General features: G+C 45.6%; 1 protein-coding gene across 1 annotated transcript in view; it reads right to left on the reverse strand.

Moving 5' to 3' along the window:
• The window catches only part of SMOX (spermine oxidase), a 49,646-nt gene that overhangs the window by 15,298 nt on the left and 21,877 nt on the right, over nucleotides 1-12,471 (reverse strand). The window contains exons 2-3 of the mRNA XM_015624928.3: nucleotides 8,367-8,601; nucleotides 4,396-4,622 (exon numbers count right to left, since the gene is read on the reverse strand). Of these exons, the coding sequence (XP_015480414.1) occupies nucleotides 4,396-4,622; nucleotides 8,367-8,574 (435 nt within the window). The 5' untranslated portion in view covers nucleotides 8,575-8,601. The remainder of the gene's footprint in view (nucleotides 1-4,395; nucleotides 4,623-8,366; nucleotides 8,602-12,471) is intronic.

The following is a 12,471-nucleotide window of genomic DNA, read 5'->3' on the forward strand; positions in this document are numbered from 1 at the left end:
AACAGTGACTCTCGGTGGCCCCTTGGTCCTGCTTTCCATGATAACTGCAAGGCAAGGCACTGCAGCTTAATTGGGGATGGCAGGAAGCCCAGCACGGGGTGCGGGATGGAAAACCTTGTCATTCTTTGGCTGCATCCCTCCCCCAGAAGCTGCTGCAGCACACACGAGAAAGCTGACAGATAACAAGGCCATTAATTAGCTGATTGTTAAAGCGAGGGTTCCTGTGAAGCAGCTCTTCAGGGACTGTATCCTTGCTGAAAAGCTGAAGTAAAAGCAGGCACTTTTCCTAAATCAGGCTGGTGAGGGACTGTGATTTTTCAGCTGCATTTAACCTGTCCAGCTTACCACTTCCTTCCCACTTTTCACTAATACCTGGGAATCGGCTTTAAATACCTCTCTGGAAAGGGAAACAAGGACTTAGCAGAGACAGAGGAACAACTCTGAGATAAAACTGTCCCTGTTCACATTTTCTGAGGAGTTATACAAACACAGACCCCAGAGGTGCAGACATTACTGTCAGAGGTCCCACTATGGCCACTTTCCTGAGAGTCATGCAGATGTGGCATAATCAAGAAGAGCCAAAATCGTCTCCTAGCCCCGGGATTCCCCCAATTATCCTAAAAGAAATGGAGAGGAAGGTGGGAAGATTACACAAATACATGATGTGGGCATCACACCCCGGGGAACCTCCCGGTGCTGGTGCCTCTTTCCTTTTGGAGACTGACCAAACGGAGTGACAGTGACCCTGAGCAGTGCCAGCCCCACACAGCAAAGAAGGACAATCCTGAAAGTCCTGCCCCATCTCATGGTGCTTCCCTTGGCAATGTGTGGTTGGAAATCCAGGTGGATGCTCTGCAGGACTGGAGACCTTCCTTGAAGGCACTGCTCTCCTTCCACAAGGAGAATTCAGGTCACCTCGGTCACAAGCTCATGACAGATCCTGACTGACCCCAGTGCAGGGCAACAGCCTCTTTCTAAGGAACTTTCTGCTGGAGAAATGAAGAGCTGAGCAGTTTTCAAGCAGTCTCTGCTCTGCTTCCTTGTAACCAAATAAAGGCTTCTGTGAGACATCCCTACAGCTATTAAAAATTCAGGCTACTGCAAACAAAAAAGCAGCAAAACTTGTATTGAGGTAGAAGAAGCCAGCCAAAAAAGATTGGATACGTGCCTGGAAAAAGCCTAAGGACTTTCCAGATGAATTAGTGAGGCAAAGCTCTGGAGGTACAGGGGTGCTTTGCCTATCACTCCAGGAAAATTCAGACTTTGCCTTGCTAAAATCCAGTTTCAGAGACTCCACGTGACCGAGTGAAATTCAAGGAGACCCCCTGCACTTTGAATTCCCTACAATTTGGCGTCCAGATGACAAGCTAACCAGGGCTAGAGAGACCCAGATGGAGAAGCAGGGCTGAAGGCACAGGCTGGAGCCCCAGCAGCAGCTGCAGGGAAAGCCAGGCAGGGTGTGAGCGCGTGGGGACCGAGCCAGCTGTGCCTTTGGAATGGCGACAAATTTAGCCCTGCTCATTCAGGAACACATTTTCCACTGTTCATGCCAGTCCTACATCCCTGATTAGGCTCTGCATCCATCATGGGTTGCTGGCTGTTTTGTGGGGGTTCTGTCTTTTCAGCTCAGGACAGGGTGTGTCACAGCCTTGGCTATCTCAGCCTCCTCTGAAGGGATGAGATGATGGTGGGATTGCAGTGAAAACCTGACAAAGGCCTGGGAGCTCCTACGAGACAAGGGAAAACCCTGACCTCAGGATTTAATGATCTGTAAGGTGACTTTTTATCCTGGACAACTTCAAAATGCCTTAACAAAACCAGTCATAAAACCCACCTCCCAAAATAAAAGAAACCAGAGATGCAGAACTGAAAATTCCTGTTGTTCCTCCCCAGCATTCATTTCACCACCAGTTNAGAAACCAGAGATGCAGAACTGAAAATTCCTGTTGTTCCTCCCCAGCATTCATTTCACCACCAGTTGAAGCAACAGAACTTTGGCCAAAAAAAAAAAAAAAAAAAAAAAAAAAAAAAAAAAAAAAAAAAAAAAAAAAAAAAAAAAAAAAAAAAAAAAAAAAAAAAAAAGAGAGAAGAAATGAACTCTAATGAACATGCAAAATAATCCCCCACAGAATCACAGAATGGTTTGGGTTGGAAAGGACATTGAGGATTGTATTGTTCCAACCCCCTGCCATGGGTAGGGCTATCTTCCATTAGACCAAACTGATCCAAGCCACATCCAGTCTGGCCTTGGACACTTCCAGGGATCCAAGGGCAGCCACAGCTTCTCTGGGCACTCTGTGCCAGGGTCTCACCACTCTCACAGCACTGCTGGGCAAGTAGGGGACACCACAAAACACAAACCAGAAATGTCCCTGCCAGAGTCAGCATGTGTGGAACACCCTCTGCACTTTATGCCAGAGGAAAACGTCCCCAAAGCCACACACCTGCTGCACTTGCTCCTGGGCACTTGTATTTCCTACAGCCTTTTTAACTGTGTATTTTTATGAAATCACATAGCTTGCCTGAATTCCCACCTTTCCTAAGCAGAGCAGGGAATAAACCACAGCCAAATGTCTTAAATCAGTACAGATCCTCCAGCCTGGCACCCCAAAGAGGCTGGGGCAGGCAGCTCAACAAAACCACGAGCTGCTCCTGCAAGAAATTCCAGCAGGCTCTGGAGGAAGGCAGAGAAAGCTCCTCCCAGCAAGAGGAATTAAGGGGCTGGCTGATGTCCCCTGCTTGGCTCCAGCTGTCCCTTACATATTTTTTATCACCACGAGTGGCTGCAGACATTTTTACAGGCCATAAACGTGAAAGCCTTTTCTGTCTCCTAGCGATAAAGATATCCTGTGGCAATGATAAGCTAATTAGGTGTTGTGTAAAGAAGATTAACTTTTAATGTGCTGTTCTCTCATGTCACTGGCTGCCCCTTTCTCTCCCCTTTAAAAGAAAGGGTAGATTTACCAAATTAATCATTTCCAAAACACTGGTACCTTGTTATGGCCTTTATCTTACCAGGTTTATCTCAAAGCTAAGTGGCTCTCATCTTTGTATTCCCTTCTCATTTTGGAGTCTGCCTTCCCTTTGCTGGAGATTTTCCTATCATCTTCCAGACAGGATGATCACCAAGCCCTGCATGCAGTTTGGCAGTGTTCCATTTACATAAATAATGCTGTCACTGCAGTATTTTCATTTACTCTTTCTAGCCCCAGTTGCTGTTAATCTTCCTCCACACACATCTCACCTGTCTTTCATCCCTGCCTGGAAAAATTCTCGTTAGTTTTTTAATTCAGTAACATGAAAAATTGTTCAGATGAGTTATATCCACCCACATTTGTCCAAGACATTGCCCACAGGTTGACAACTCCTCCCCACAACGAGATTTCTTTGAAATTCCTACTAACTCCTCCCTAAAACTGAAATGATTTTGTGCCATGCCATCACCCATTCCAGTTCAGAAACACAGGACAGTGCCAGAAACCTTTTTCAAATAAAATTAAATCCCCTTTTCTGCTCCCCACCCAATTCTTGATAATTCTTTACAGGCTACAGTGACTTTTCTAATGCTCCCAGACATATTTTTAAACAAAGTATGCAAGAGTAACCTGAATCTAGTGAGTGTTCAGCCAAGAGTCAAATACTGAAGTTTGCTGTCAGATGAAAATCTGAAGGTTTTAGGCACGGCTACAGCCTGATGAAAATACTCATGTTTTGTTCCATTTTCTACAACCCACTGAGAGATCACATTACCTGGAGGGCCAGACAGTCTGCACTGACCCCTCCAAATGTACTTCACAAGCAACATTGAAAAAATGTGGGGAATAATTATAATTAACTTTGGCAAGGAAAACAGTTAAAATAAGCTTCAACTGAAGTCAATGCTGGTCTGAATCTCCCAGAAAAGATGTTTCTTTCCTTCTGATGCAAAAAAAAAATCTCCAATTCCTATGATACTGCACTGACTTTGGCACACCACACAGCATTTCATAGTATTTATTAGCAATAAAAAGTCACAGGGATACAATATTTAGTTGGTTGTTGCTAAGGTTTTGCTTTTACTTTGTTTAGCAATTCGATCACTCCACTACTCTTTTAATTAAGTAGCAACTTTCTCCAGCAAATTACTGGATCTCCCCAGAAATAGTTGCTGGAAGTGATTAAATGGATGACAAATGTGGAAAGATTGTTTCTCCCCAACACAGAGAGTTAACCCCACATCAGGGACAAATGGGGTGCAGTGAAGCAGATGAGAGAAAACTTAAAGTTCATTTTTTTTTTTCCAAAGAAATTAAAGACATCACTGTTTTTCTACCTTTGCCCTGGAATGCTCTAACTGCCAAAGGATCTCGGTGTTCCAGGCAAATCTACCACTTGACAAAGCAGCTGGACACCCACCTCGTTGTATAAATCACTGAATTCTTCAACCACATCTTTCGGGATCCTCTGCCCGCTGTTGGTGAGGTGATAAGCCACCCCATTCTTGGAGTAAAGACTGATCCGCCCAACGCTCCTCTCGCTGTCAGTGGTCTCTTCAAGCAAACCATTGTCTTCTGCTAGATGATAGACTGGGTTTCCATGTGAACCATGAATCCACGTAGCTCCCAGTTCAAAAGTGGCATGCCCTGCAGGAGAGGAAGCCAAGCAAACTGGTTAGGGAAGCCTGATTTCCTGAAAGCTTCTCCCGCTCAACCCTGAATAAAATGTGCACAAGCAGAATTGCCCGAGGACAGCACATGTTTGAACATCCCTGAAAGGAGTTTCCAGCATTCTTCAGACTGGTCCTCTGGGGTACAGGTTTGGGTATTGCCAGAAGGATGAGATGTTGCAATAAAGATCCATCACAATGACACAACTCTGATATTTCAGGAGAAATTCAGCCCTTCTCAGTTCCCAGTTCTCACCACGGTTGTTGCCAGCAGGGAGACACAGGAAAATGTGGATAGCAACACTGGCCTGAATACTGAACCTTGTCCTGTGACTAAAAATGGTTGTTATTTACAAATACACCTCAGATTAACTGCAATAAAACATGCATTTCCATTCCCCAAATGAGTAAATAGGTTTTATTTTATTATTTATGCCTTTGAAGATTTATATATCAGGTTCTTTAAAAAAAGCTACCATCAGGCTAAACACCAAAAGCATTTTGTATTCATTACCTGTACTCTCTGCTTAAAGAACACAAAGAGTTTGGTCAGCCCCACTCTTCCCCATCTCTTACAACTATTAGGATTTGCACCAGGGCTTTGTCCCTCTCAAATCCAGCACTGCCAGACTGGGCTGAGAGCATAAGGGGATGCTCAGTAGCTGAAAGGAGGTGCTAAAAATAAACTTGGGTCGTGTCTTCCCCCCATATTTTGACAGATTCTCAGAAGACCAAAGCTGGTTTGAAGTCTGACAAAGCTGGGCATCTCCCAGCATCCCACAGTGGTGTGGGAATGTCTGATTAAGCAGGGTAGTTAACAGGATCCTGCCTGATGAAGAAAGGTTGGTGCAGTTCCCAGCTATCATTTGCTGTTTAACATGTAAATGTATGCTCAGACAGAGAGGCACTGCAGCACTGAGCTGTGCTGCAGTCAGGTTTAAAGGGTGAAAGCTCCAAGGAATGCTGTTTCCTGGCTGAGCCCCCGGCTCTGAGGGAAGCTCCACGGATCTCATCTTCCAAGCAGCCCCTTTGCCAGTGAGAGCCATAATGACTGCACTTCAAAACCTGCAATACACAAACGGGAACACTTCAGGTGCCACCGACTCCAGTGCACCCCAGAGCACCCAGCCAGGTGCAAATGACCTCTGGCAGCCAAAGGCAGAGAGCTCATCAATATTGCAAGTGGCAGGCCCCTGGTTAATGCAATCCTCCTGCAACTCTCAGCCCATGCCAGCAGCAGCAGGAATGCTCCTGCCCTAGGGCAGCGATCCTGCTGGAGACACCTGATCTTTGAAAGAAAACAATTTGCCAGCAGGTCCTGCTGCTGCCTTAGTGCTTGGTGACAGTGATGATGTGCTCCACGTTCTCCTGTTTAGCTGTGTGGAATGTAATCAAATACCAACAAATTAAAAACTAATTCTTGCCTGTAATATTCATGCTCACTATCATCACTACCAAGTAGATAAGCCAGGTCTTACCAGTTGTAAGTTAAATGATTGTTACTTAAAAGTGTAAAATGAAATCAATTTCTTCTAAACAGAGACAGCAAATTTACTTTCAGGGCCTTAGGGAATTTTAGGTTCAATAATAATCTACTTGGAGTGGATCATCCATATGACAAAAAATACAGAGAAACACAGATTGTACATCAAGCCTCCTGGATAGGGATGGCAACTTTCACATTTCCCTTTGCAGCCCTGGCTATTTCTTGGGTATCCTGTTGTGAAATAGCTGCAGTGGATACAGATGTTATAGGTCATGTGCAGGAAACACACAATGCGACAGCACACAAATCCTGTGTCTCACTTGTGCTAAAATCAAACCTCTGAATATCCAAATTATTCCCCTGGGCTAAGAAGCATCAGTCTGTGTACTTAAGGGAAAATACTGTCCCCTACAAGATGTGGCTGAGTGAGGGGGAAGGATTCAGATAGAACCCTGAGAAGGTGCCACAATGCCACAGAATGGTTTGAGGTTTAGAAGGCACCTTAAAATCATCTCATTCCCAGCCCCTGCCATGGGCAGGGGAGACCTTCCAGTAGCCCAGGTGGCTCCAAGCCAAATCCAACCTGGCCTTGGACACTTCCAGGGATCCAGGGGCAGCCACAGCTGCTCTGGGCACTCTGTGCCAGGGTCTCCCCACCCTCACAGGAAAGAATTTCTTCCTAATTAGTAGCTCTGCTGAAATTTAAAGCATATCTTTAGTCAAGTGTGCAGACAGGAGAGAGGCCAGAGCCAGAACACAGATCCACTTTGGCAGAGAACTGCAGCCCACACCCACACAAGGCAACCTTGAGAGCTTGCAGAAGAAAAGACAGTTTGTAGTTTTAAAAAAATTATTAAAATACTAAGATTTTGGATGCCAGCCTCTGCTCTGCAACTAACAGTTACATCTATAAACTCTGAGATGGCCTCCAGAGTGAAACACCTGCTCTCACCTCCGGTTAATTAAGAGGTGTTAATGAGGAGGAGGTGGATTCCCAGCAGAGGCAAAGATGTGAGTTACTGGTGAAGGTGGCAAAGATAACAGAATCAGACTCGGTACTAAAACACCAGAACTATTTCACAGGTGCACTGGGAGAATGATTTGTTGCTCCCCAAAGATTTCAGCTCTTTCACACTTCCCTCCTCTCACAGGCATGATCCAGGATATTTTTAATACAGCAGACTGTGAGTAAAGGACACACTTCCCATCCTAACCTCTATGCCAAGTCTCAGCAGAATGTAAAGTGCCCTACTCAAACCCCTGGAGATTAGATTTTTCTGACTGCATTTCCATTGGTTTCCCTTCTGCAAGTTCACAGGAGGCTGATGTTTATTTACTGTGGTGAGTTTACCGAGTAAGACAGTAAGTGATGTAAGCACCTAAGAAATAAAAAGAAAGCAGGGCAGAAAGAGGGCAAAGGTAATAGCCAGAGTGGGATCAAAACCAAAATTAGTTAACTGAAATCAGGAAAGCAATTCAGGAAGAGCTGAGAGCTTTAAGCCTCCTGCAGAGAGAAAACAGGCAATGTCCTTCAGGATACCAGGAAAAGCTTCAGTGACTCCTGTGCTGCAAAGCACAACGTTTGTTCCAGGAGTTTTGCCTGTAGAAATTTTAAAATTGACCTGGCATTCAAATATCCAGAGTCTGTACCTTTATTACATACTAAGAAAGGAGGCTGTAAAGGTAGGAAAGCTGAAAATCAGGATAAAGGGATACATTGAAGATGTTTTTCCAGCAGTCTGATTCCCAGTGGGTAGCGCCCTACACAGTAAATTAGTCCTAGGGAAATGAATGGGGTTGTTTGTGAAGCAGAACAGCTCGGGGTTTCCCCTTTCCAAGGGCTCTAAGCCCTGAGAGACAGCCCTTCAACAGCCTGGAGATTTACTGGCTGCTCCTGGGAAAGAGTCAAGCTGGAAAACCTGGGTGGAAACCGTCTGCATACAGTTACTCAATCACAGACCTGTTACACAGAGCTCTTCCTGTGCAAGACAAAACAATCCCCCAAATCTTTTATTTCATGGAAACACAGATTTGGAGCAGCCCTGGGTCAGAACTGAGGCACGAGACAGCACAGAACCACCCACCCACCCCGAGAGGTGCCCAAGAAATGATTTATATATTTCCACTCCCGACACCGCCACACCTCAAACCATTTTGCAGCGCGCAAAGCCCCATTTCCACGGCTAATTTGACCTCGTGGCCACACAAACCCCAGCAGCAGCCCTGTGCTCTCACCCAGTTGGACGCTCTGCACGCGGCCCCCGATGCGGTCGGTCGCCTCGAGGACTGTTACATCCGTGAATCCGCTTTCCAGGAGCGCCTTGGCTGCCGACAGGCCCGCGAGCCCAGCACCGATCACGACTATTCGAGGCTGTCGCTTTCTCCGTAGGCCACTACTAAGAGGATCATCCGTGCTGTCTGCAGATATTTCACAACTTTGCATGCCGTCCAAGCTCTCTTTCTAAGGAACCTGTGGGAGGAAGCAGACAGGTGTGTTCAGGGAGCTCAGAGCCAGCTTATCCTCCGCAGTTAAAAGGATCAAAAATTAAGAAGACCAGTGGGAAAGAAAAACTTGGTGAATTAGACCCAGCCTTCAACATGGGATGGCACAGAAAGGATAACTGAGGTCAAGCTGGGATGCAAAACAACTTTTTAGCCCGGAGTACCAAGAAGTCCAGAAATCTCCACCCTTTCATGCCATGTAGACTATTTCCAAACAAATCAAAGGACTTTCAAACTCCCATCTTTTTATATAACCTCCAAAAGTGGTAATTTTGTGGTGAAGACTTTTAGAAGAAAGAGAACCATGTCCCCAGTGCTGACAAGCTCCACAACCCAGCAATGAAGCTCCACTTTGCCACTGTGGCAACCACAAAGCCTGAATTTCAGCTCCTCTAAGTAGTGGAGGAGGTAAGGAGGATTTAGCTCAAAGCAAGGAAATCGGATCTCAAACCAGCCATTACAGAATGTTTCAAGTGATCAAAGTCAACAAGGGCCAGTCCAAAATTTCACAAAATGTAGCCCCTGGAGCCAACACTGTCCTGCCACATCAGGGTCAGCCTCAGGCTTAGATGAGGAGAGGTTTAAACCCACACCAGTCCTGACTAGTCCAAATCTACCCAAATCTCCACCTACCAAGATATCCAACTGCTCCCCCAAGCCAGACCCCATTTTCCTTTGCAAACTCCTAGAAGACACCTTTTTACTGCTATCTACCCTTATTTCTCAGGTCCCATCACATCATTTTAGTAGGTGGGACCATGGCCTGAGCCCATGGTTAAGGTTCAGCCCTGACCAGGGATGACCAGTGCAGGATGTCTTTATTAACAAAAGCCAGTGTGTACTTAACTGGTTCTGGGTGGTTCACACCTGCCCTCAGGAGCACAAAGACCAGGCTGCACAGATTCCCACCCCTCCAGACCTGAGCTGACCTAAGTCCCAACTTGCAAAGAATAAACAACAGCCCAGGATTTATCAGCCCTGGAATCAGCTGATGCCCAGTGATTTGGATAAAGCACACACACAGTTCTTTCCTCCCCCTCCTCCCACCCCCAAACAGAGATATCCAAGGAGCTCACAGTGTGCTGCCTCTACCTGTTGCCAAGATGCTGGATATCCATTCTGAGTTCCTCCTCAGTTTTCCCAACATCTGGCCACTGACAAAGATTCCTACTCCTCTCTTCCATCACCAGAAGGGTCGACTTAAAACACTGCTGGCCTACTGCAGTATACGATCACAGGAACTAATGAAGCACAAAGCAAACAGCAGTTTCATTTGGAAAGTCCCTTTTTCTCCAAGATTTTATAGAATTTATGTGTGTTGACCAAGCAAAATTCGCTCTCTGTAAGGGAGCTGATACCAGACTGCAGCTGGCAGGGATTTGGGCAGTGGTATGAAGAGGAGAGTGGTCCCACTGGAGCTCCGACAACTCTTTTGAAAATGTTTGGTTTCAACTGAAACAGCTTCAGCTCAATCCACCCTTCTGTGGACTCACCTGCAAGAGGGATTAGCACAGTGTGTGCAAACTCTGATTCTGCCACTGCAGCTTGTCCCAGCCAGCCCTGCATCAGCTCCAACTGCCACTGCAGCAGCTTCCAACGGCCACAGCCCAACAGAACACAGATCACAGAATTCTCATGGATCCCATTCCCATCCCCTGCCATGGCCAGGGACCTTCCACTAGCCCAGGGTGTTCCAAGCCCTGTCCAGCCTGGCCTTGGACACTTCCAGGGATCCAGGGCAGCTTCTCTGGGCACCCTGTGCCAGTGCCTCCCCACCCTCACAGGTAAGTCTTTCGTCATAATGTCCAATCTAAAGTTCTCTCCAGTTTTAAACTGTTCCCTCCTTGTCCTGTCACTGTCTGCCTGTGTAAAACGTCACTCTCTGTCATTTTTGTACGTCCCCTTTAGGCCCTGCAAGGGGTTCTGAGCTCTCCCTGGAGCCTTCCCTTTTCCAGGTGAGCACCCCCAGCTCTCCCAGCCTGGCTCCAGTGCAGAGGGGCTCCAGCCCTTGCAGCATCTCCATGGTCTCCTCCAGACTCAGTCCAGCTCCACATCCCTCTGATGTTGGGGGTCCCAGCACTGCAGGTGGGGTCTCACTAGGGCAGAACAGAAGGCGAGAATTCCCTCCCACAGACATTCTATAACTCTCTCCCCTTCTCATTCTCCTGGTACCACTTCAATCCATGTATTTTCATTGCCACAGTACAGGAACTTCTTTTCTGCCACCTATATCCGGTAGAAATTGAAGGGGTTTGTTTAGCTCAGCTTTTTAAGCACAGCTTTCCTAATCCTGGTTTTGGCAAGCTCCTGTGAATTCTTTACACGAAAGCTCCAAGAAAATTATTTTCCCTCTGTTCTTTTTTACTTTTTTATTTTAATAGTGGATTAGGTGACCTGTCTAGACAGATGAGAAAATAACAGGGTATTTTGTGTGTACAGAACCCTGATCTGGAAACCACCCTTAATTAGCCAACAACCTGTACCATATGATCAACAAGGAAAGGCAATTAAAATTTAGCAAAAGCTTGAGTTTTCCAACCATGATCCATGTTCCACAGTGGAATGAACAGGTGATACAAATACAGGAAGCCCCCACTACACTTTACTTCAGTATCAATTATTCCTTCTGGTAGAATCATGGGTGATTAGCAGATAAAACACAGCTCACTGTGTGCAGTGCTCTCCCTTCAGCACTTGCCAAGCCACCAGTCAGGGCCCGAGCCAGTGGGTATTACCAGGTTTTCTGACACAAAGACAGTTTGGCTTTTTACTTCTTGATTGCCAAAAAGGGTTGGGTTTTTTTGATTTTTGGGGTTTTTTTTTTATTTTTTTCTCTTTTAATCACAGGGTAAGAAGTGTGTTGACTGTTGCACTGTGAATCTCTCTCAGACTGTAATTTTACTTTGTGTCCATCTAAGAGCAAGGATAGCACTAAATCACAGCTTCAATGAAAGTAAAATTCCCCTGCTTTGTCTTGCTTACAGCCTTCCTGTGACACAGCCAACAGACACTGGTTACCCACAAGAAGAAAAATATCCAAATACACATCTTCCTTTTGTCTAAAACATGCAGCTTTGATCCTCTTAGCTCGTGTGCTTGTGTCTCACTCAGGATATTTTAATCACTTCTACTTCAGACTTACCCCCTTTTCTTAATTCCTATCACAATTCTGTCCCTGACTCCTTAGGAGAAATTACCCTCCATTCATCCCCTCTCACTTTCCTTCATTCAAAGAAAAACAATAAGCACCTTTTAAAAAATCCCTAAAACCAAACCCATCCCCAAAAAAAATCCTGAACATAACTGCTGTTTTCCAGCAGACAAATCTTTACAAAAATATATCTTCTAAGATGGGCATCATTCTACCAAGCCAGAATCATGGGCTTCCATTCCTGGCATTTGTACCTGCTACAAGTTCAGTGGGCTGACAATTTCATGATTTTTTTCCCCCATTATTTTGCCAGTAAAACCTTACAGGTCACAAGGAAGAAGCCAGAGAATTAAGGCAGTTCACAGCTGCCCTCCTTATTACAACAATACTTTCTGATCAGGCAATTCTTCCATGACCCTTCAAAAAGGTCACTAAAGCTCCAACTATTTAAAAATAGAAAACCAAAATAAACAAAAGCATTTCTCAAGGAAATCTGCTATTCTTAGCTCACCCAACTACTCCTGTGGTAGTATTGTTGTAGCCCTGGTGACACAAAGACTTGGGCAGGGCAATGCTCTGGAAACAAGGCTTGGCTAAAGGTTGGTTGGGGTTTGGGGGTTTGTTTGGGGTTTTCCACTGGGATTGGTTAATCTTTAGAAAGTGACCTTCCTTCAGACTCTGCATCAT

Source organism: Parus major, chromosome 4, assembly GCF_001522545.3.
Source record: "Parus major isolate Abel chromosome 4, Parus_major1.1, whole genome shotgun sequence".
Taxonomy (NCBI): domain Eukaryota; kingdom Metazoa; phylum Chordata; class Aves; order Passeriformes; family Paridae; genus Parus; species Parus major.